The sequence below is a fragment of the Sardina pilchardus genome, chromosome 11 (genome assembly GCF_963854185.1).
Source record: "Sardina pilchardus chromosome 11, fSarPil1.1, whole genome shotgun sequence".
In the NCBI taxonomy this organism is placed as follows: domain Eukaryota; kingdom Metazoa; phylum Chordata; class Actinopteri; order Clupeiformes; family Clupeidae; genus Sardina; species Sardina pilchardus.
In genome coordinates, this window is record NC_085004.1 from 13526189 (window position 1) to 13547467 (window position 21279).

At 44.7% G+C, this 21279-nt stretch overlaps 1 protein-coding gene across 1 annotated transcript in view; it reads left to right on the forward strand.

Annotated features, from left to right (window-relative positions):
- The window catches only part of tspan4a (tetraspanin 4a), a 36292-nt gene extending 17982 nt beyond the window's left edge, over nt 1–18310 (forward strand). Inside the window, exons 3-7 of the mRNA XM_062548548.1 lie at nt 4165–4239; nt 12794–12895; nt 14586–14717; nt 16186–16269; nt 16412–18310. Of these exons, the coding sequence (XP_062404532.1) occupies nt 4165–4239; nt 12794–12895; nt 14586–14717; nt 16186–16269; nt 16412–16480 (462 nt within the window). The 3' untranslated portion in view covers nt 16481–18310. The remainder of the gene's footprint in view (nt 1–4164; nt 4240–12793; nt 12896–14585; nt 14718–16185; nt 16270–16411) is intronic.
- Nucleotides 18311–21279: the final 2969 nt, after the last annotated feature.

Below are 21279 nucleotides of genomic sequence, written 5' to 3' on the forward strand. Positions count from 1 at the left end.
GGTTTGATCATTAGTATGGGCTGTGACATTTTCATTCTGCTCCTTGGCACTTCAGTAAAGTGTCAGAATTATTACTTGAGCCCTGTAAAGACTGGCTTAATTAGGGCACTCATTGATTTTCAAAAAGATTATTTGAGTATGAAAAAACTGCAGTACATATTTAAAAAGGTTCTGGGAATGATCCACAACTAATCAGAGGCATTTACTTGATGACAGGTTTTCACGCTGTGTCTACAGATGGAAGTAAATGCCTTTCACCTCATATTGCCCTTCTCCTTACATTCCATTCATTTAAAACTATTCACCATGACGAGTCGAACATCCCCTGGAGAGCTACAGTAGATTACGTTGATTGAAGGAGTAGCACATTTGACCAGAAGGCCAATAGTACAAGTACTAAGGGCAGTACGGCAAAGTTGTATTACATTTCATTACGTTTTTAACCCAGCGACATACAACATGGTAAAAAAGCATTATTAAGCTTTTAAGAGCAATTCTAACAGCAAATTTTACAACAATAAACAAAAACCACGACAAGTGCATCAATGAGTGCAATTGTTTGTAAGATAAGCAAGACTAGATGAAAGTAGTGCTATGAGAGGAGTAGTATCCAAAGTATCCAAACCACATTTTCTTACCACTACTAGTGCTCAAAATAGCACCACACTTCTGTAGTGGTATGAATAGGGTTCCTACACATAAAACGAAGCATCAAGAACTGAGTAAGTGTTCTAGGCTGAAACAACTAAAGCTGGTCAAACTCGGTATTCCTTCGATCAATGTTATCTAGCTCCTAAGGGGGTGTTGGACTCGTTGTCATGGTGAAAAAGACCCGGAGTTCAAATTACTCTTTACGCTTTAAGCGAGCGTCTGGGTCAATGGATGTGCAAACATTGACCTCTAGGGGTCAAAGGTAATGCCTAATAACTTGCAGAATGATGAACTTAGTGAGCTAAGACAATCCATAGTTGTCCAGCTGCAATCACATATTGACCTAACCTCTGTCCAGCCTCTGAAATGGACTGTTTACCCTGACGGAGATCAGCGAGCCTTGAAATTACACTCACACTTATTATTTGTGGACTGACATGTGAGGTTGAGGGTTGCTGAACCACTCACTGACATGAGACACATTATCTGTGAAGGCAGACATGCCAGACATGGCTGGAATATCAGTGATTTTAACTCATCACAGCCTAAAACATTATGGCACAAGATCGCAGATCTGTTCCAAGGGGCCGCGTCATGTGGTGCCGATGGGTATTGATATTGTTACTAACAGGTTGATCTTGTTGCATCCCCTCACACAATGTGGCATCCATCTTCTTTTTTCGAGGGAACAGAAGTCATGCTGAAGAGATAAATTCCTCGCGATTGATTCGCCCAACACTTTAATTATATTCATTCCTGTTGTGGTCTCCCCTGCCAAGGCATCGATCCATGCTAAAGGCAGATTGGAGCCGTGCTGGCGCGCATAGTAGCGCAAATGATGAATCTCATCACACCTCTCAAAGATTTCATGAATCTTTCATCACTACCTAGACTACAGTCTGAATTAAACTGTGTGTGGGTGCACACACGTTTCGGTTTCACACAGGATTAAGGCAAAACGCTTATAGCAACGAGATCTTAAAATTATTCCTTGCATGATGTGCAGGTTTACACTCTGGGCTGGGCTTTTCTTTTATAATGTATGTCGTCAGATAGATTGGCTGAAGGCACACACCATGCGTGTGGTTTTATCCATTTATGCACTTAGTCATGTGAAATACTGGAAAAGGAAAATAGCACGAAGTCTGTGTTGGTGCGCTGTTGATTTGTGCAATTCAAATCTTTGATGAGAAATGATTACTGTGCTGTTTGTCGAGAAGGAGATGTGCAATGGACAAATTGCATTTTAGCACAAAGGACTCCAACGCAGGAGAGGGAAACGCTGTTTAATACTTCTGCACGGACAAGGAGAAAGGCGCCACTGAGCTCTTCCATTTAATCCGCACCAAGTGGATTCTAAATTCATAAACGTGGTCATATTCCTGTAGGTGCATGTTTAATCATCCCAAACTCATTATCTCTGTGAAAAAAAGAAGCCCCTGTGATTACAATGAAGTCATAAATCATATTTATTGGTGGAGCAATTGACCATGATGTAGCCCCCCTCCAAAATCAATCTAAATCTTCCGCTGGCTTCCCGAGCACTCTCTCAGCCAGCGGTCTGGTGTGTGTGAGTCGAGCAGGTGAAATCACCTTGCAGGAGGAGGTTATCGCCCGCAGCGAGTCCAGGCAGGGTGGCGAGATTTATGATAAAATATTCGGTCAGCCCTCAGGGGGGAAGCCATGTTTACTTGTTAAGGAGGGTATTTACGTCACTCCCTCAGTTTGTAATGATTGGGCCAGCTCTCCGGAGTGTCTTTACGGCATGCAGACTCTGCCTCGGTGATTGTTGCAGAGGCCCCGGGAACATGAAACTTTGGCATCGCTGACAGAGAGTGATGAGTGGTTTGGGAAGGCAAGAAACAAATGAGACGGAGAGAGAGAGTGTGTGTGTGTGTGTGTGTGTGTGTGTGTGTGTGTGTGTGTGAGGGGAGAGAACGAGAGAAAGAGAAAGACTGTGTGTGGGGAGAGTGAGAAAGAGAGTGAGGGGAGTGGAGGGGGGCGGTGAGGATGGAATAGAGGGAGAAAAAGAGGGGAGAGAGAGGAAGACAGAGAGAGAGAAAGAGAGAGAAAGAGAGACAGAGAGAGAGAAAAAGAGAGAGAAAGAAACAAAGAGAGACAGAGAGAGAGAAAGAGAGAGGGAAAGACACAAAGAGAGAGAAAGAGAGACAGAGACAGAGAAAAAGAGAGAGGGAAAGAGACAAAGAGAGACAGAGAGAGAGAGAAAGAGAGAAAGGGTGAGCGGAAGCCAGAGAGGTGGTGTAATCAAAAGCGTGGCATGAAAGGGGAGCAGGGAGATCCTCATGAGTGGAGCGTCTTCAGACTGAGAGTGGGCGCTCCAGAGCCAGCGCCCACAGACTCACTAACGCACACTCGGGAGAAGTGCTGGAGCAGCGCTTGCGTCAACTCGCTCCTCGCTCCTCGCTCCTCATCCAGCCTGTTTGCTGTTCGCCCGTAACATGGCTGCGATAGCGCACAGACAACACAGAGCATTCAGCGAATACAATCAAAGCCATATACGATGTGTGGTGGATGACAAAGCCATACAGCGCTACAGCGTACATGAAAGACAGGAATGCTGCATGTGGGCTGAAGTCAGTAAGCAGCCTGGCACTTTGTGACTTTGTCATCAGAAATTCCTCTTCTTTTGTCTCTGCCTCTAATGGTTACTGTCAAAGGCCCTGGGAGAGGACTTTCATCAGACCCTGGCAACCCCTGGCTTTTGAAAGTAGCATGAGGGGTTTACTGGCATGAAGCTAAATCCAGACTACAGCAGAAATCTGACAAGTTTTCAAATTATCTTGCCGATCTTTGCAGTAAATCATGGCCGTGCCACCCTCCTCCAACACACACACACACACACACACACACTCTTCGCCCGTGTTTTCACACAGTGTCTCTCAATCTGCTTTCCTTTCGATTTGTGTTTGTATCCTCTGTCGGCTTCCATCTCTGAAGCTCCCTCTCAGGGTCTCTGTGTCTGAGATGCGCGCGTGATGCAAGAGACAGATGTTATGGTAAGAGGGAGCAAAGATGATTCATCTCCCCAGAGTGGCTGGCACGCGGAAAAAAAGTGAAATAGTTGTCAGTCGCGCTTATGAGAAGTGCAAAGGTAAAGATGAATGACACCGAGCTGTTGTCATCCAATGCGAGCGAGATAGAGAGAGAGTGATAGCGATAGAGAGGGGAAAAAGAAGAGAGACAGAGAGACAGAGTGAGAGAGAGAGAGAGAGAGAGAGAGGAAGAGGAAGAGAGAGAGAGAGACCAGGCTGGAGGACAGGCTGAAATAGTGGGCCATAGAGAGGCTAGTTGGAGGTGCAGCCGGGCTATTCATCACTTACCACTTGCCCCTCTACTCCTGCCACTGATTTGCACTGCCAGTCATAAATATCGGTGTTGACTGATGGAATAGAATTCAGCCCCTCACTCCCCCTTATATAGGCCCTTTACTTTATTATCCACTCACGATCTATCTCTCTTTCTCTCGCTCTCTCTCTCTTTCTCCCTCTGCAGTTCTTCATCTTGCTTCTCCTGATCTTCTTTTTGGAGATTCTGTTCATCATCCTGTTCTTCGCCTATCAAGACGAGGTGAGTTCATTACTTATTTACTTCTGTTATTGCTCCCCTGTTTTTAATTGCTTGTCCTACCTGAGGCCCTCGTTCAAGAGCCGCAGTCGTGTTACAGTGCCGTAATATCCTCCTCTCTGCTGTGTTATTCCGCTTGGTGCTGTACTTAGATTCTCCCGGAGATGACTGCTGTGAGACTTGACCTTAGTGTGGTATATCCGACACCGTGACTAACCTTGGGCTGTTGAACGCATTTAATGTGTCTCATCCTGAATTTATGAGTCTTGCTCAAAGATGATTCATAGCAGGGTCTTTTGAGGCTTCAGTGGACTAGCTGACATGATTTCAGTGTTCTTAATAGACCTTTTTTTCCTCGCATAATGAGATTTAGAAAATTGAAGCCAATGTGTCTTTGATTGATTAGGGCTTGTTTTGGGGGATTGTGGTTTTAGTAAAGAGCACAGACTGTGCTTCCCCATATGGAACACTATTAATATTAATATATGACAATCCTATTTATAAAGCTGCGTTTTGCTGTTTCACACCATTTTATGGAGGCCTCCTACAGCCGTTGACAGATACACTACATTACTCCTTGACATACTTGCAAAAGCCTGCAAGTCGCTGAAAGCGTCTCTCCCACCCATAGCTGAATTCTGTTTGTGTCTGTTCTCACAAAAAAATAAGCTCTGTGCTTCACCACCAAATACAGCGGCGCACAAACGAAAGAAAAACAACTGTGCACAAACGGAAGGAAAACAACACCTCAAGCTGAAGATGTCACATTCTCAAAAACACTTTATTTGTTCATCGACGCTCACGTGTGTTTACTCGGGGTTTGTCAGGCGAAGCAAGATGTCTGGTGCTGTGTTTTTGAGCACCCTCTGAAAGACTGCAGATGCATTCACAGTCATGCCGTGCCAAATTGGCTGTCTGTGCTTATCAAAGGCATGTCAAACTTAAAATACCTCTGATAAACTCTGTATCAATCAGAGGGTCTCCATCTGAAGCACGACTCCCTCCTCGCTCGATCCCACGCGCACATTCACCATGTTTAATGCATCCTCACCCACCCAGCCCTCTCGTGTCTCCATACTTTGAGATCAAGGTCAGAGCGTTGTTGTGGGTTGTATCACACATGTGACTTTCAGGTTCTCACACCTCCACAGCCTCACAGCCAATGCTGCAGACACTCCCTCAACATCCAGACTCGCACACGCCTCTGAGAATCTCCCCCCCGAGGCCCTGTCTGTCGGCACGAAAAAATGAATACCATCAGCATCATCGTGGCCATTTTGAGCTTCTTCCACTCAAAAATCCGGCTCTTAAAGAAGTGGATGCTCTTGCCATCTGTTTTAGCTGCGGGCTGAGCACGCGAGCTCATTAGCAGCCTCCTTGCCACCAGAGGGACGGATGGGGAAGTCCTGTGGGGTATGCCCTGACTGCGGTAAATACGGAGAGCCTCGGTGAGAAGCTCCGCAGCCCCAGCGACAGTCTCCGAACAGCAGGCAGACGGGGGGCTTGGAGGAGGGTTGCACTCCCAAGCAGGGAGCGGGGGAGCGGGGGGGGTGTATCAGGCAGAGGTCTCCCTAGTGCAAGGCTGGTCTTGTTTTGCGATGTTCCAATTTCAGGAAAGAAACAGATTTGTGTGTATACATGCCACGCAGTGCACTGCATGTGCTGCGATGGCGCTCTCTTGGCCAAGCATGCCTGTAAGTAGTAGAAGATATGTTTGGAGCTGTGAGAGACTTCTTTGCTGTTTTCCGTGGAGACTCAAAAGGCATGCTGTGTTAATTCCTAACCTGCAGAGGCAGCATGTCCAAGAATTTTCTATCATTTTGTCAAAACAGGGCCGTTTAGAGCCGACACTGACAGACTTCTGAGTAGCTTGGAGGAAGGGCTGTACCACATCATATCCTACAGTACATCATATATCATGATAATTCCTTCCTGTGATGTGAATTTCAGCGATATCACCATATTGTGATATCGATTAGTTGCATAATAATGTGTTTGCATTTGTGCTGGGCTGAGGAATAGCCCTGCCACTCATCAATTGGGAGTAAACATTTACATTTAATTAGTGGGATGTGTGAGGTCAATGGCCTGAAAAGCATTACATTTACATTGCATTTACGCCTTGTTGGTCAAGTCTATACAGTATACTGTACTTCACTACTTGTAGTTGAAAAAGATCTTTCTATGTGGGTCAGTTATATAGTTATAGGTAATGTTATTCTTTGCTATAAAATGTACAGAAAAGGTACAATATCAGATGATCAATATGGTCATATGAGATTTTTCTATTACATCGCACAGCTCTAGTTGGGGGATTTATTTGCCTTACACAACAACCCAATGTTTCCCAACTGAAAGCTGCTAAACTGTTTGGACCATACGCCTGTAGTGCCGAGCCCTAGTGTGCTCTTGCATGAGCACATCGTGTGCAAATAAAGGAGAATTCTGGAATTGGAATCGGGACCTGCTGCTGTTATTTGTTTGTTTGTTTGTTTGTTTATTTAGTAGAGACAGTGCATGTTTATGGACATCATTATAAAATACACCATGTAAATGCGCTAGAATTAGCACATTAGCTAGTTTTCATTTTTGCCAGGTTGCTTTTGGGGGGGGGGGGTTGTACCAACAGTACTCAGTACTCAGTACATCGAGAAACAGAAATTTGTGTGAAAAATTGGCAGAGATTAAAGCCAGTTAAAAAGCATACCACATGCTGAGCCTTGTATGTGCCTCCCAGTATATTAGATATATTTTTCCTCCTGGCATGAGAAAGAGAAAATGACACCTTTAATGGTATGAGACGGTGATGTGGTATTATCATTAGGCAAAATGTGATGGCACCAGCTCATTGATATCCATTGCCGCTGGGCCTTGTATTTCATAGAACATCACTTGAGTTGATAGTGTGAGGTATGTAGGAGCATCAGATCGTTTTCTTTGCTTTAGGACATCTCTGCTCACAGAGACACTTTTCCCCTCTTAATGAATGCAAGCACACTAGCAGAACACCTATCCTCAGTTCTAGGTAGTTGTGTAGTTTTTGAATATTTCATGATGTCAAGTAAAACAAATGGAGGACTCGGAACGAAGTTGTTAGAACAGAGGCCTTGCTATGAAACCAACTCCGTGTTTTAACCTGGAGCCAATCTTTGGTTTCTACAAACTGGGCCCTGTCATGGCGTAATGTCTGTTTTATCTGTGGAGGCTGAGAACTTGCTTATGGCGACACTTATATGTGTGAAATCTTTTTTTCAAGCCGCCAGTAGCATCAGCAGAACTTGGCATATTTAAGTGCACTCTAATTTGCCTTCAAAGATCAGACTGACTGAAGGGGGCAAGGGGGGGGGGGGGGGGGGGGGGTTGATTGGTGAACCAGTTATCCATCCAAATGTAAACCCTCCAGTAGCCATGTGAGTCGCTAAGCCTGGTAAGGCATATCGTGTAGGTGGATTTTCATTGGTTCTTGTTTGGAAAATGTGGATGGATACAGTCACTTTCTAACCTCCCTGAGGAGACCAGAACATTTACTTTTTTTCAGTGTCAATCAAGTATCCCTTTGCTACAGTATGTCTCATCTAAGAGGTGAAATCACTGCCTATTTCCTATCAGAAAATGAATTCAGTTATTTTTGTTTCTTCGATACAGCACACACACACAAGCATGACAAGCGTAGGCGTTTTTGCGTTGCTGTTTCTTTTTAAATGCAGTAAGCAGAGCATGACCCTTTGGGTTTTAGAATCGAGAATTTAAGGAGAATGTTTCACGAATAGCAGCTCAACTATAATGAAAGCATATTGAGATGCTACACTCACAAAAGACACAGTATTCATCCACAGTCTCTCTCTCTCTCTCTCTCTTTCTATCCTCTCTACTCGTGTTCCTCTCTTTCTCCCCTAGGGAGGGAGGACATGTTTACTCTGACGGTATGAATCAGCTCAAGGTCAGAGCTGTAGAGAGAGAGAGAGAGAGAGAGAGAGAGAGAGAGAGGGAGGAAAAGAGAGAAAGAGAGAAAGAGAGAACTAAAGAGTTAGATGTGTTGGGGAGTGTGGAGAATGCTGTCTCATTCTTTCTCCATTCTGCAATCCCTGCTCAACCTGTGGTTGCATCACACTGCCATCCTTGAGAGCGCCGTGATGGTAGACATGGTGAAACAGGCATTCACGTCTGCACTCTCGCCTTTCTCTGCCAGCTCTGCTGTTCACAGATGTGGCATGCCTCTCTGTTCCTCTCCCTAAGCTCACAGTCTTCTCTATAGGTGCCTTTCAAGTTTAGGGATTTGTCTGTCACCTATAGAACTTCTCAGTTTGTCCAACTCCACATCAGCTTTATATAGGTGTGGACCACACGATGTTTCAAGCACGATGTAGTGTGTTAGATTATTAGGGAGATGTGCCCATGATTTTTGTGATGCTGTCTTTGTGATGTGGGACTGCAGGGCTCATTGCTCAAATAGAGGTGGGAGAGAGGCGATGATTAATTTGAAACAGTGCCTCATACCATGGGTATCAGAGGGAGAAGGAGAACAGCCTGCTCTAATAATAATTGATTGGAGATATGCAGGGTCCTGATGTGTTGTTTTATTTAATGCAGATGTTTGCATGATTTCCCCATCGGCCCTTCATGAGCAATGACTGCTTTACCGTCAAGTGCAGCCTGCTGGCACTTTTATCACACGAGGATGGAGGAACATGCACTCGTTCGAGCTCTGATTTGTTGGTTTATGAAAATGTCTGCTTGTTGAATTTCCCCTCTATATCTTCATCCAATTCTTTTCATCATCGTCATCGTTTGTCTCTCGTGCCTCCCTGTACCCTTCACCTTGCCTGCTCTTCCTCCTGCCGCTCGCTCGGCCATCGTTTACATTAGCCCGTATACTGTATTCGTCTCTTTGCTGTCTCTCTCTCTGCCGCGTTGAATAATTAATATCTTTGCTTCATAGACTGGGAGACACAGCAGTCTTGCCTTGACTTGAATTTAACACCACACGCTCATCTCTCTCTCTCTCTCTCTCTCTCTCTCTCTCTCTCTCTCTCTCTCTCTCTCTCTCTCTCTCTTCCTCTCTCTTTCCCTCTCCCTCTCCACCCTCTCCATTGAAGTCACCAGTGTGTTCTCCAAAAGCAGGTCAATCTTTAACGATCTATCATCCCTGGCCCCTGTGAGCGCTTCACAGAGAGACGGGGTAAAATTAAAGAGCCGAAACCACACTGCAATATGTACGCCGAGTGATGAATGGTTTAATGGCCGTGGCGTTAATTTCCAGGGGCCTTGGCTCATTCTCATTACTTTCATAAGCATACGCTAATAGGGGCTGTTCTTTTGTACGACTGCCCGCGTGTGTTAAGCATCAGGCCCCAGTTGGATGGACATGTTTGAGAGGACACTCACGGTGAAGAGCGCTGGGGGGCGTGGGGTGAGTACTCAGTCCACCCCCATCTCCTTAAAGAAGGACACAGCCTCTATGCAGGCGCCTCGGTGCAGGAGAGGAGGCTAATGTATAATTCAGCTCACACTTGAGCGCTGTTTGAGTGGGTTGCAGACAGTAGTGATTTAGTGGGGAGGGTGATCCGTCTTGGCAGGACGCTGCCGGGGTCACGGAGGAGGGGCAGTGTCACTGGCGCTGCCCTCCCCAGACGCCAACGCGGAACCGATCAATCGCCAGCCCCTCTGTAAGTACAGGGGAGCCAGGTCAATGATGAGGATCAATTGGATTGATGAGTTGATTACATAGGCATCTACATGTGGTCCCTTTTACCCTTGTTTAAAAGTTAGGGGGCATTGTTTTGGCCACGTGTTATTGTAACTTTGGCCAATGAACAAGGGGTCAAGTATTGGAATCAATATGTTTGTAGTGGTTTAGAAAAAGCCAGTGTTTTTGTAGGTTTATCTTACGTGACGCTACTAATGAATGAGTCTCAATTTGCAGTTCATTCATTTAGAAAAAAACAGAAGTTCGCAGGAATTGTGTCACTGCAAATCAACTAGATGAACTCAACCGTGATAAGTGAAGGCCGCAAGAGCCAACACTTTTATTAAAATAAAAGGTGATTATCAAAACTGAAACTGAAACTAAATGAAATTATTATTTTTTTAACTCACAAAAAAATCCCAAACAAGATGGAAGATCGCGGACGACAGATACACTCACCCATTTCTTTTGGTGAGAAATCTCTTATGTTAATCATTGAAGGCAGTTAGTGTGAACAGGTCTAATAAGCTAATAATTTCTGCTCCATTAAATTGCCTTTGAGCGGACTGAATGCAGTCACCTTCACTTTGGCAGATTCCTTTTGTTGCACGCTGGACACATTCTGTAAAACAGATGTTGATTATTCAAAAGCTTGAGCCTAGAAAAGAGGATGATGGAGACTGATGGTCTATTAGTAGAACACCAAGGAGGTTTTTTATTGATATGCAAATAAACACAATTCAATTGATCTATTTATATTTATATTTATATGTGTGAAGAAGTCATAGATGCAGTATGTAGGCTACGCTACAGGTTACTGTTGCTGTTTGCAGAGGCATAGGTTATATGGTCCATGCATTGATTTTCAATGTATTGAAAAATGAAATCGATGCTGTTTTAACTAACAGTTTTACAGTATATGAGCCCGCTACTGTTCTGAGGCTCATCTTAGATATATAGGATATCTGTGTTATTGACTGAACAGACTACACTACACTGTCATTTTTCAAATGGTTGGGTATTATCAGTCAAGTCAAGTCAATTTATGTATACCACATTTTACACAATAGGGTTAAGGAACTGCTTCATCGAAATGTAAGGAAAGGATGAGTTTAGAAAATCTGTCATTTGTGATATTGAAAGAGCTCCTGTTTGTACATATTGATGCTCGAGGAAATGCTGACACAGTGGGTGAAATAATATAGACAGAGTGTTATTGACTGACAGCAACATGAAAATGAATGTACAGTAAATACCAAAATAGGTGCCTCAGTTGAACACATGAAGCATACCTCATGTAGTCCTTTAGTGTATTTTTCTGTCGTGGCAAGACTGCATTTTCTAAATACTTCACTTTTATGGTGGAAAACTGAATTATAACTGAGTAATTGTTGCCGCTCACATCTGTGGTTCGTTGGATAAAAACTCTTTGTGCTGTCTGTGAGACTGTCTGTGTACTTTCTCTTTCCAAAAGACAATAAGGCACAACTGAGTGAACTGACTGAGTCTGACTGAAATGGCCTTTCAATAAAATGCTGGAAAATAAAGCGTAACTGGAACATCAGCGCGTATGCTTAAAGTGTAAACAGCCAACTTAGCCTGGGTAATTAGGAGTACTGGCATGGCACCCTTCCATGCTTATTTCACAAATCCATTATAGCATGAAACCTTGAATATCCCGTGTGAATAGCATATCAGCGTGTAGAGAGGAAAATGAATGTAGAATCAGTTATCAGTAAACTATGACAAAGAGGAACAAATACAATACAATACAGTGTGTAGGTTTGGCTTTGTATTTTATTTCTGCCAGTTACCTGAAATGAGACAAGCATGGAACACATCCATACTGTTTACCATAATCATGTTTCCTGTGTCCTCTTGAAGGCAGAACCCGCAGCCAGTTTTACGGTAGTGGCTGAAAAATATAATGGCTGTGACATGGAGCTCAAAACGGAAGGCAGTGGGCCAGTCTCACCACCAGAGATATGCAACTGCATGGATGATGAGTTTCTGTAGGGCCCATCTATGCATTGCGAGTAAACCAAAAGATGCAGGATTGAAGGCTCCAATCTCATTCATGCCAGTCAAGATGTGTTTCTTTCACAGACCTCCCCAAAGCTAAACTGTTCCAGAAGTTCAAAGCAGGAGATATATATATATATATATATATATGAAAACATCAAAGTGCTTCCCCAGCCACATGACTATCCCCAATGTTCACCTTGATTTAAACCTTTGACCCCACGGAAAAGACATGGAATTTACTGAGTGAGCGTCCTATCAATAGAGTAATCCCTTTATATCGTCAAGCCTTTCAACTCCTACATTATCATACAGTCGTGGAGCTGGCATGCAGACGCTTCAAACAGCTTGTGATTTTCAAGGTAGACCATGGCAAACCTGTATTCCAGGCTCATCAAAACACTATGCTCAGGCGAGAAATAGGATTGCTGCACCAAACGCTACACCTACCTGGGCCTCCCCCTCCCCCTCCCCCTCCCCCTCCCCCTCCCTTCTCCTTCCTTCCATCCCCTTCTGTGATCAAGAGTGCACATTTCACTCACAGCGAGGACGCTGTCTCAGGGAGAAATTCAGAATGAAGAGAGAGAGAGGGATACAGAGAGAGAGAGAGAGAGAGAGAGAGAGACTGTACGGCAGTAATGACTGGGCAGTCTGGCACATCAGCGGAGGGGTCCTCGCAGAACCTCTGTCTCTCTCCCTCTCTCCCCACGTTAGCAAATTGACAGGCTGACAAATCGCTCCGCTCGGCGGGCGCCGCCCCATTGTAGCGCGCGCTCATCTGTTTATCTGCATCCCCACTTACAGTAATGATTTGTTTCCCTCTCCCGCTCGTCTCTCTCTCTCTCTCAGATTGATCACTACGCCCAGAAGGACCTGAAGAGAGGCCTCCAGCTCTTTGGCACCGAGGGGAACATCGGCCTGACCAACGCGTGGAGCATTGTGCAAACTGATGTGAGTTCCTATTTTTACACCCGGCCACCTGCGTTGGGGAGGGATTTAACGGCAGGGAAACAAATGGGTGAGGAAGTAGCAAAAGCTGAATCGCAGCTCTTGTGTGTGCCAAGAGACAGCGGCTGAGGCAGACCGGGGAAGCGCTCCAACAAATCATTTGGCTTTCAGGAAAGAAAACGGAGTGGCAACAGCCATTCCTTCAGCTCGGTACTTGCCATAGTAACTGAATAGTTGCTATAAGTATTCAGAGGTTTTCAACACAAATATAGATTGTGGTTTAAACATATATATTTTCCCTCCCAGCTTGATGAATATCACATAACCACTAGCTGCGTTAAACTATATTAAATCATTTTTGCTCATTAGATCATTCTTGTTGTTGTGTACCTAGTGCTTCAAAAGCACAGATAATGAGCTCTCAGTCACGTTGGCACAATTTCAGTTAACAAATGATCTCGAATCTGGTATGCTTTTGAAGCTTTTTCAGGGGGAGGCATTAAAGCGTCGGTGTTCCATCTCACTCGTCGTCGTCGCATGTCTATTGATTTCTCCACGTGTGCCAAGTGCAGTGCAACTCCAAGTGCATGACATCATCGCTTCCTCATGGAGCTCATAGGTGAGGTTACACAACCTGGTGTAGACAAACATGTATGGCCTCGCGGAAACAATCGAGCAAGAAGGCAAATGGAAGCACACTTCTTGGGGTCCCTGGTGAAATCTTGTTTGTTCTGGCTCTTCTTTGATGTACTGTTCTTTGTATTATTCATGTCATACCCACTGCCTTGCTAGCTCTACTTCAAGCCAAGGAAGGCGAAAAAAAAAAAAAGAAAAAGAAAAAGTGAGAATAATGATAAAAGTCGGTCTGTGTTCGTTTGTTTGGTGTGCGCTCGCTCGGTGCTCGGGAATAAAATAGTAAATCTTCTCTAGCCGGAAGGATGGAGTGGCTGGAATAAATAGATCTTGGCAAAAGGAGCCTGGCTATTCTCTCCAGGAAGTCAGCATGTATCAAAACAACAGATTCCATGCAGGGCCATACCGAGCTATGTCTGCAATGGAAAGCATAGCATTTGAGAGTGGAGAGAATATTGTCCAGGGTACAAGAGAAATGACAGAGACACACTCAATGAATAAGTAATGTGAGGGAGGCTATGTATATTGACATATGCGTGTAGTTTGTGTCCATAAAGCAATAGTAAACATAGCTTTTTAGTGTGCGAGGTGCACTTCGCCATATGTTGCTAGAATGCATTTGATGTAGTTCCACCAAGAAAACAGGATTGGGTGTATTTACAAAAAGCCCTGAATATTCTATTCCAGGCTGAGGAAAACTGGTAAATCCAGCATCCCAGACAAGGATTAGCTGGGATTGTGTCTGAATGCACGCATGGCTGAATGCACTCTCCCAAGAATGTTTCTCTTACAACCAGTTTTCACTCATGTTCTTGTATTTCAGCACTGAGGTTACAAAATGCATTTCTCAAATGCGATTGGAGATGGACTTAAACTCAGCACTAAACTAAATAGTAGGCTTGCGTGGCATTCTGCATTTCCTTTCCATTAACAGCCAAATTCTGCTAGAAAAGCTCAATGTCTGGGTGGTATGTTTATTTATTTCGATGCGTGCCAGCTTCCTGAGCAACCTGTAATAAAAAATCCCCTCCTTCTCTGCAATCCTCTCTGGCTGTTACAGTTCCGCTGTTGTGGCGTGACCAACCACACGGACTGGTTCGAGGTCTACAACGCCACCCGAGTGCCGGACTCCTGCTGCTTAGAGTACAGCGATAACTGCGGACTGGAGAACCCTGGCACATGGTGGACCGCGGTGAGACCAACCTGCTTTGCTTCTCCCCACTGACAGATAACACTCCTCCCCACTCATATCATCTACTCTTCACTGGGCACAGGGCTGCTTACCCTGCTGTTTACCCCAAATCTAGTGCTCTTAGAGGCCAAATCTGTTGTTGCACTGTGGAGGGTTAGGGATTCTCCAGGAATACATTTCCCCTCAGAGAGCCTGCTGGCAGCTATAGGGCATTGTCCCTGAAGCATCTGCATTATTCAGCGTTCTGAGAAAAGCCCTAAATGCTTGTTTTAGCCCGTAGCGCCTGTTCAAATCATATCATGTCATATCATCTCGTCCAACCCATGCGAGGCCGTGGCTACAGTACAGTGTGTTTTGAGAGCTTGTTTTGCCCTCCCCACAAACCCATGGAATCCATTTTGTGTCACATGAAAGATTTAAGAGGACCTCGCATCTGGCCTGTCGCCGGAGGAGCCAAAACATCCTCCGACAGACTTGAGATGCCGGAGCAAGGCTCCCGCCGCTGAGCCGAGGTCAAGCGGCCCCCGGCACCGCCGCCACGGGCATTCCGAGGCATCCGGCGCGCTAGTCCGCGGCGCGCATGCAGCCCTGTGCCCGCCACGAGTTTTTGGCACCGCTGCAAGTCTGCCTGGGAGGGAGAGAGAAAGGAAGAGAGAGAGAGATGGAGAGAGAAAGAGATGGGGAGAGAGAGAGAGAGAAAGGGCGGGGGGTGGTGGGGGGGGGCAGATGAGGCAGAGCCTCGGCCACAATAACCTTTTCTCTCTAACCGTCGTCTATTGGCCTGCGGGTAATGAAAACATCCATCTTCCCTGCCCCGGACCCCCCTCTCCCCCCATTTTCAAAGGGAAATTAAGGACGAGGGTGGGCTGATAAATAACACAGCAAACATCATCTGATCAAAGAGCAACTAAGAAGCCACTGGAAATGTTTTTCTGTGTTTTTAGATAGTGTTATCCACACGTCTGAGCTGTGTCAGCTGTGAAATCTCTAGTTTATGGGGTGGGAGTTGGGAGACAGGAAGGACAGATACACACTAAATATTTCTGGATCCAGACCGATACACATGCAGTGATGAGTCAGAGAGGATTCTAGAGTAACTTACAGGGAAATGTACATACATGTACATACCCACATGCATACTTGTGTGTGTGTGTGTGTGTGTGTGTGTGTGTGTGTGTGTGTGTGTGTGTGTGTGTGTGTGTGTGTTCGTGGGCGTGTGTGTGTGCGTATGTGTGTGTGCGTGTGTGTGTGTGTGTTTACATAAACTTTCCGAAATGTGCACTAGGTCTAAAAATCTATGTAATAACTCTATGTGTGTGTGTGTGTGTGTGTGTTTGTTGTCTGTGTGTAAGTGTGTGTGTCTGTGTGTCTGTGTATACATAAACTTTCTGAAATGCATGCTATCTAAAAATCTATGTAATAACTCTCTTGTGTTTGTTTGTGTGTGTGCTTGTGTTTACACCGGCAGCCCTGTTATGAGCGTGTGAAGGGCTGGCTGCAGGAGAACTTGGTGGCTCTGTGGATTTTCGCGCTGTGCACTGCACTCACTCAGGTACACACACACCGCAGTCAGACGGAGACACAATCAATGGGCTCTATTGATCAGTCAGTGGGCGATGACAGCTGATTGACTGATGAAACCTTCTGGCTCCCCCGTGAAACTCACTGTGCTCACCGTCTCTGTGTCTCTGCAGATCCTGGGACTGGTTTTCTCAATGACGATGTTCTGCCAAGCAGTGAAAGTGGAGACGTTCTACGCCTAGAACAGGGGCGGTACCATCCGTTTGGCAACGAGCTGCAACAGACACCCTCTAGAGCCAGGAGAGATCAGACATTGATTCATTCTAACCTTGTTTCCTCACCGACTTTTCCCACATCCATCGTTTTTAATGTATTTTCAGCACAAACACAATGCTTTTGCAACATTTCCATGGTCTCGGTAGCTCCATTTGACAGCAAATGGAAAATGCCAGAACCAGTCATCATACAACTTTGGGCAACAGTCAGTCTTGTGCAAAAATGTTCAATATGTGATGGAATACATATCTTTTAATCGTGTCTCTAGTTGTAAGACGTAAGAGCTTTTTTTTTGTTTTTGTTGCTATCAAATCACCAACACACCCTGTGAATGCGAGCTCAGGGGCTTGAAGAGGCTGTCAGTGGGAAAACAACAGCACACAGTATATAGATGTACCTGAAAATGATAAGGTCTGTAATCTTTTCACCATTTGTAAATCTATCAACATATGTACCTTGTATCTTTTCTGCTGAAGCACAAAAGTAATTTATTGTTTTGAGATTGAGGGGAGCTAGCAGGTGGAATGTGCGTCAACAGATGCCCCCTGCCTCCAGATTCCCCTTTGAAATAAGGCTCCAGCACAAACCGCGGTTGCTATGTTTTCAAACACACGGGCTTACAAACAATCAGACCAGGGTGTCTATTTCCCTGACAACAGAGCACAATTGGTACCGCGTTTAAAATGACAGTGAGTTTAGAGACATCACGCATGGGCCGAATCGCACGGGAACTATCAGTAAAGCAATGATGAACGGTGACCAGAAATGATCTTTGGGTCCACCATGTGTGAAGCACATTCTCAATTTAGTCGATCAAAAAGAGGGGTCAGTAAGAATAGCAAGGCTCTTGAGTTGTAGTGCTTTCAGCTTTGAATGAGTACAATGTGATGTTCTTCTTTGTTTAGACAAGGTGTTCAGTCAGCCCAAACCCCGACATTAGGAGCATGCATCCGTGAATGTAAAACAAGAAGACAGACAGACACGCAGGTGTGTGTGTGTGTGTGTGTGGAGGGAATGGGTTGTGTTTGTGATGAATAGCTGAGTATGGAGACCTGGGAATGCTGGGGCGCTGTGGACCTGCGTTGCGTAGCTCAGAGCGCGCCCTTGCAATCGGAACTGGCAGATGCCCGTGACATCAAAGGGAACGGCAACAAGCTTTTGGGCTGAATCCAGTCAGGTTGGTGGGGTGACAGAGGGAATAGCAGGGGGGGAGAGAAGAGAGAAACGGAAGGGCAGGGAGATAGAGGGTGTGTGTGTGTGTGTGACGTGTGTGTGTGTGTGTGTAAAGAGTTGTGAGCTAGGGCAGATGCGTGATCTTTATCTTTGTATGTATGTGTGTGTGTGTGTGTGTGTGTGTGTGTGTGTGTGTGTGTGTGTGTGTGTGTGTGTGTGTGTGTGTGTGTGTGTGTGTGTGTGTGTGTGTGTGCGGATGTGTGTGTGTGTGTGTGTGTGTGTGTTTGTGTGTACCACAGCGTTTTGTGCCGATTCTGCAAGTGTGAATGCGCTGTGGAACCCTGTGGAGTAGCACTTCCACACCGTGTCTGAATTCATGACCTCTGGGGAATCAAGCTAACAGGCAGCATGAATGCCAGTGCAGGCTCTGCAAAGGCATTTCAGTGAACCAGAACAGACCCATTCAGATCCTGCCACTCTGGCAGACAGAGACAAGGGAATTTGTACAGACAAGTGAATATCAGTATGTTTCCAACTGACAATGTACCCATCTTCTTAATGATGACCAAGACTTATATATATATACAAAAAAAAGATATAGCCACAAATAAAGGTTTTCTAATAAAGTCTGCCATGTCTGCCGTGATTTTGTTTGAAGTGAATTGTTGTGAAAAATGGGAAGCTTTCACAGAAGCTTACACATGCTGCCTGATGGCATCAAAAGCCTTAACATCCAATTTTGTAGAATTATAGGCTGTTCTTTGTGAATCAGAAGAGGTAGGGGGAAATAACGGAAAGAAATTCACCACTGATTTTCTCATCTCCACAAAATGTGGTTATCATGTCAGCAAATATTCATGCAGTTTGTGCGATTGCCAGTGAACATGCATACGTAATGAATTGGGACACATGCCACATCATGTCACTGAAAAAGGTGCTATTGAGTCTGACATTTTCCTGAAAAAAAAACCCCTGCTCGATTCTGATACCTTGAATTTCTCTTTTGAGAGACCATATAATTCTGAGAGCCAAACAACCTTGTGTCGCTTTTCACTTTGCATTTCATAATGTAGTGATATTTTATAGTAACACCACCCAAAAGACAATAAGAAAGCGAACCTCCAAATGCATCCTTAATATGTAAGAAGGCGTACAACATTGGCGAAGGAATAATAGATTCTAATGGCCTTGCACTGAAGAGGGCGAGATTACTCCCTGCAGTGGCACTAAAAACAGGTGATAAAAATTATACGGCATCAGGCTGCGTTCACCCTGGTGTTTACAGTGGGCTGCACTGAATGCCTGCCTGGCACCATAGGATCCTACTGCTCTTTGAAAGAGTGGAAGCAGATGTAAGAGCCCATACGCTCAGGTCAGGGGAAGGATTAAAAGCTCCGGGGAAGCCCTGGAACATAAGTTCAGCTATGGATTTCTCCATAAAAATCAAGCCTATCACAGCAACGGCTCGTGGCAGTATACTCACTGGGTGTTTCAAAGAGAGGCAAGAAGGGGAAAAGAAACAGGACGATACAGGTGATAAGTCAGCTCATATTTATTCTTGGCATTTAGATCCACTACCTGGGTAATACAGTCGCAATATTAATACTATTCACAGTTGGCAGTCTAGGCACAGGTGTGTTTTGAAGAGTATCTCAATTGCCTGCGGCCTAGACTGGATAATAAAGCAAAGAATCCCATGGAGCCATCTAATAGTCAGTCATATGGGGATAGGTGGGCACAGTTAGGCTTCATCAATTATCTGGTCTACAAAATGGGGTCCTTCAAAATGGTGGGATTTGCATAAATACAAGGGAACCTTTGTGCCTTCTCTGCATTTCACAAGCCAGTCTTTCTGACACTGAGCCCTAGGTGGCAAATGAAAATATTGATGGCTTTGTATCAAAGAAGAGTGACATTTCAATTTGAAAAATTCATGACTGCTGCTGAGGCCAGCTTTGTGCAGATGCATCACCTGAATACTGATTCCAAATGAGAAGTGATCTTGCTCCTCGGTCCTCCCTCTATCACTCCCTCTATCATTCCCTTGCTCCCCTCTATCCCTCTCTTCATATGTCATCATTCCCCCCTCGCTCTCTCTGTCACCCTTCCTTTCCGCCAGTCGCGCGATCAATAATGCATTCCATCGCTCTTGCGCGCGCTCGCTCTCCTTGTTCGTTCAATAAAACATACTTATATTTCCTATGTCACTCGCCCAATATGCGTCTCTCTGTGTGGAGGTGTCCCCAATGCCTGCTACAGGTCAGTTCTTTCTTTCCATCACACCAACACTCGACTAATGACACCGCACTCCAGGGTGACTACTGATCCATAGTAAGCACAGTCACATCGACCAGAGTCCCTCAACCTGTGTGTTTGGGCAGGATGCGTGATTGATGATGTCTTGTGAAGTTAACCAGTCAATCAGAGCATACCGTATTTGGGTGTGCTCATGTGGGGTCAAGGGTAGGCTGGAAGCCAGAGTTGGGTCCGAGGATGCAGGCGCAGAACTTGCATGAATTTCATACAGTAAAAAATAGGAGGAATGGTGACTCAACAGAGTCTTCTGCACTGACCTCCAATAGTGACGACCCATAAAATAAGTTATTTCAGTACTCTTGGGGGCGTTCAAGCATAACGTTCACACAAACCGTGATTCATGATTTAATCTGAATTATAATTTAACACTATAACGAAGTAAAGAAGATTACACTATTATTTCATTATTTTCCAAATAACAAGCGAAATCTCATCCATTAGGTCTAGGATTAGCAAGTTATTACAGAAAAGACAATTACAGTGAGTTCTTACATTTGGCTCTTCCAATGCTCCAATGGCAATTACCCATGTAGATCTAATTACTTGAGTTACTGGGGGCACTCCAGCATCACAAGGGGAACTTACATTACTTTAAAGCATGCATGTTCATAACCACACACAGGACAGTAGCCTATGCCATAAACATGCCATCATGTCTTGTCATGTCTTTTTGCGTATTTGTTTGTATAGATATTGTATTGTATACATGTACTGTATTGTCCTTTTGTATCCTTCTTGTTCTTTGTCTTTGTAAAGCGTCTTTGGGTACCCTGAAAAGCGCTATATAAAACCTATGTATTATTATTGTTATCATTATTATTATGAGATGAGTAGTAGAGGTCTTTGCATTGACAAAGCCTCTTAAAAGAACTTACTGAATAAATAAATAAATAGGCTAAATAACTGAATTGCCACCATACTATTGCCATCTAGTGGTGGGAAAAAAACATCGTCATATGGAGCACTCATTAGACAATACAAAATCCCGTAATTTTAAACCATGGGTAATTGGAATTAGAAATAAATAATAGTTTGCGCGAGTCGGTCTGTGAAGAACCCCTTCATTCTGTGGGCTTTGTGTTTTTCCTAACCAAGATGGATATTTAAATCTTCAGGGTTTATTGTCAGCCTAACTACTATGAGAATCCCTTGAGTAGGCTATGTAGGGGCAACAGAGCAGTGTGAATCCATTAATAAGAGCCACTCTGACCTTCATGACAACTGAATGTTGTCAATCAACACTGCAGGGCATATTAAGCTAAATCGCTTTAATGAA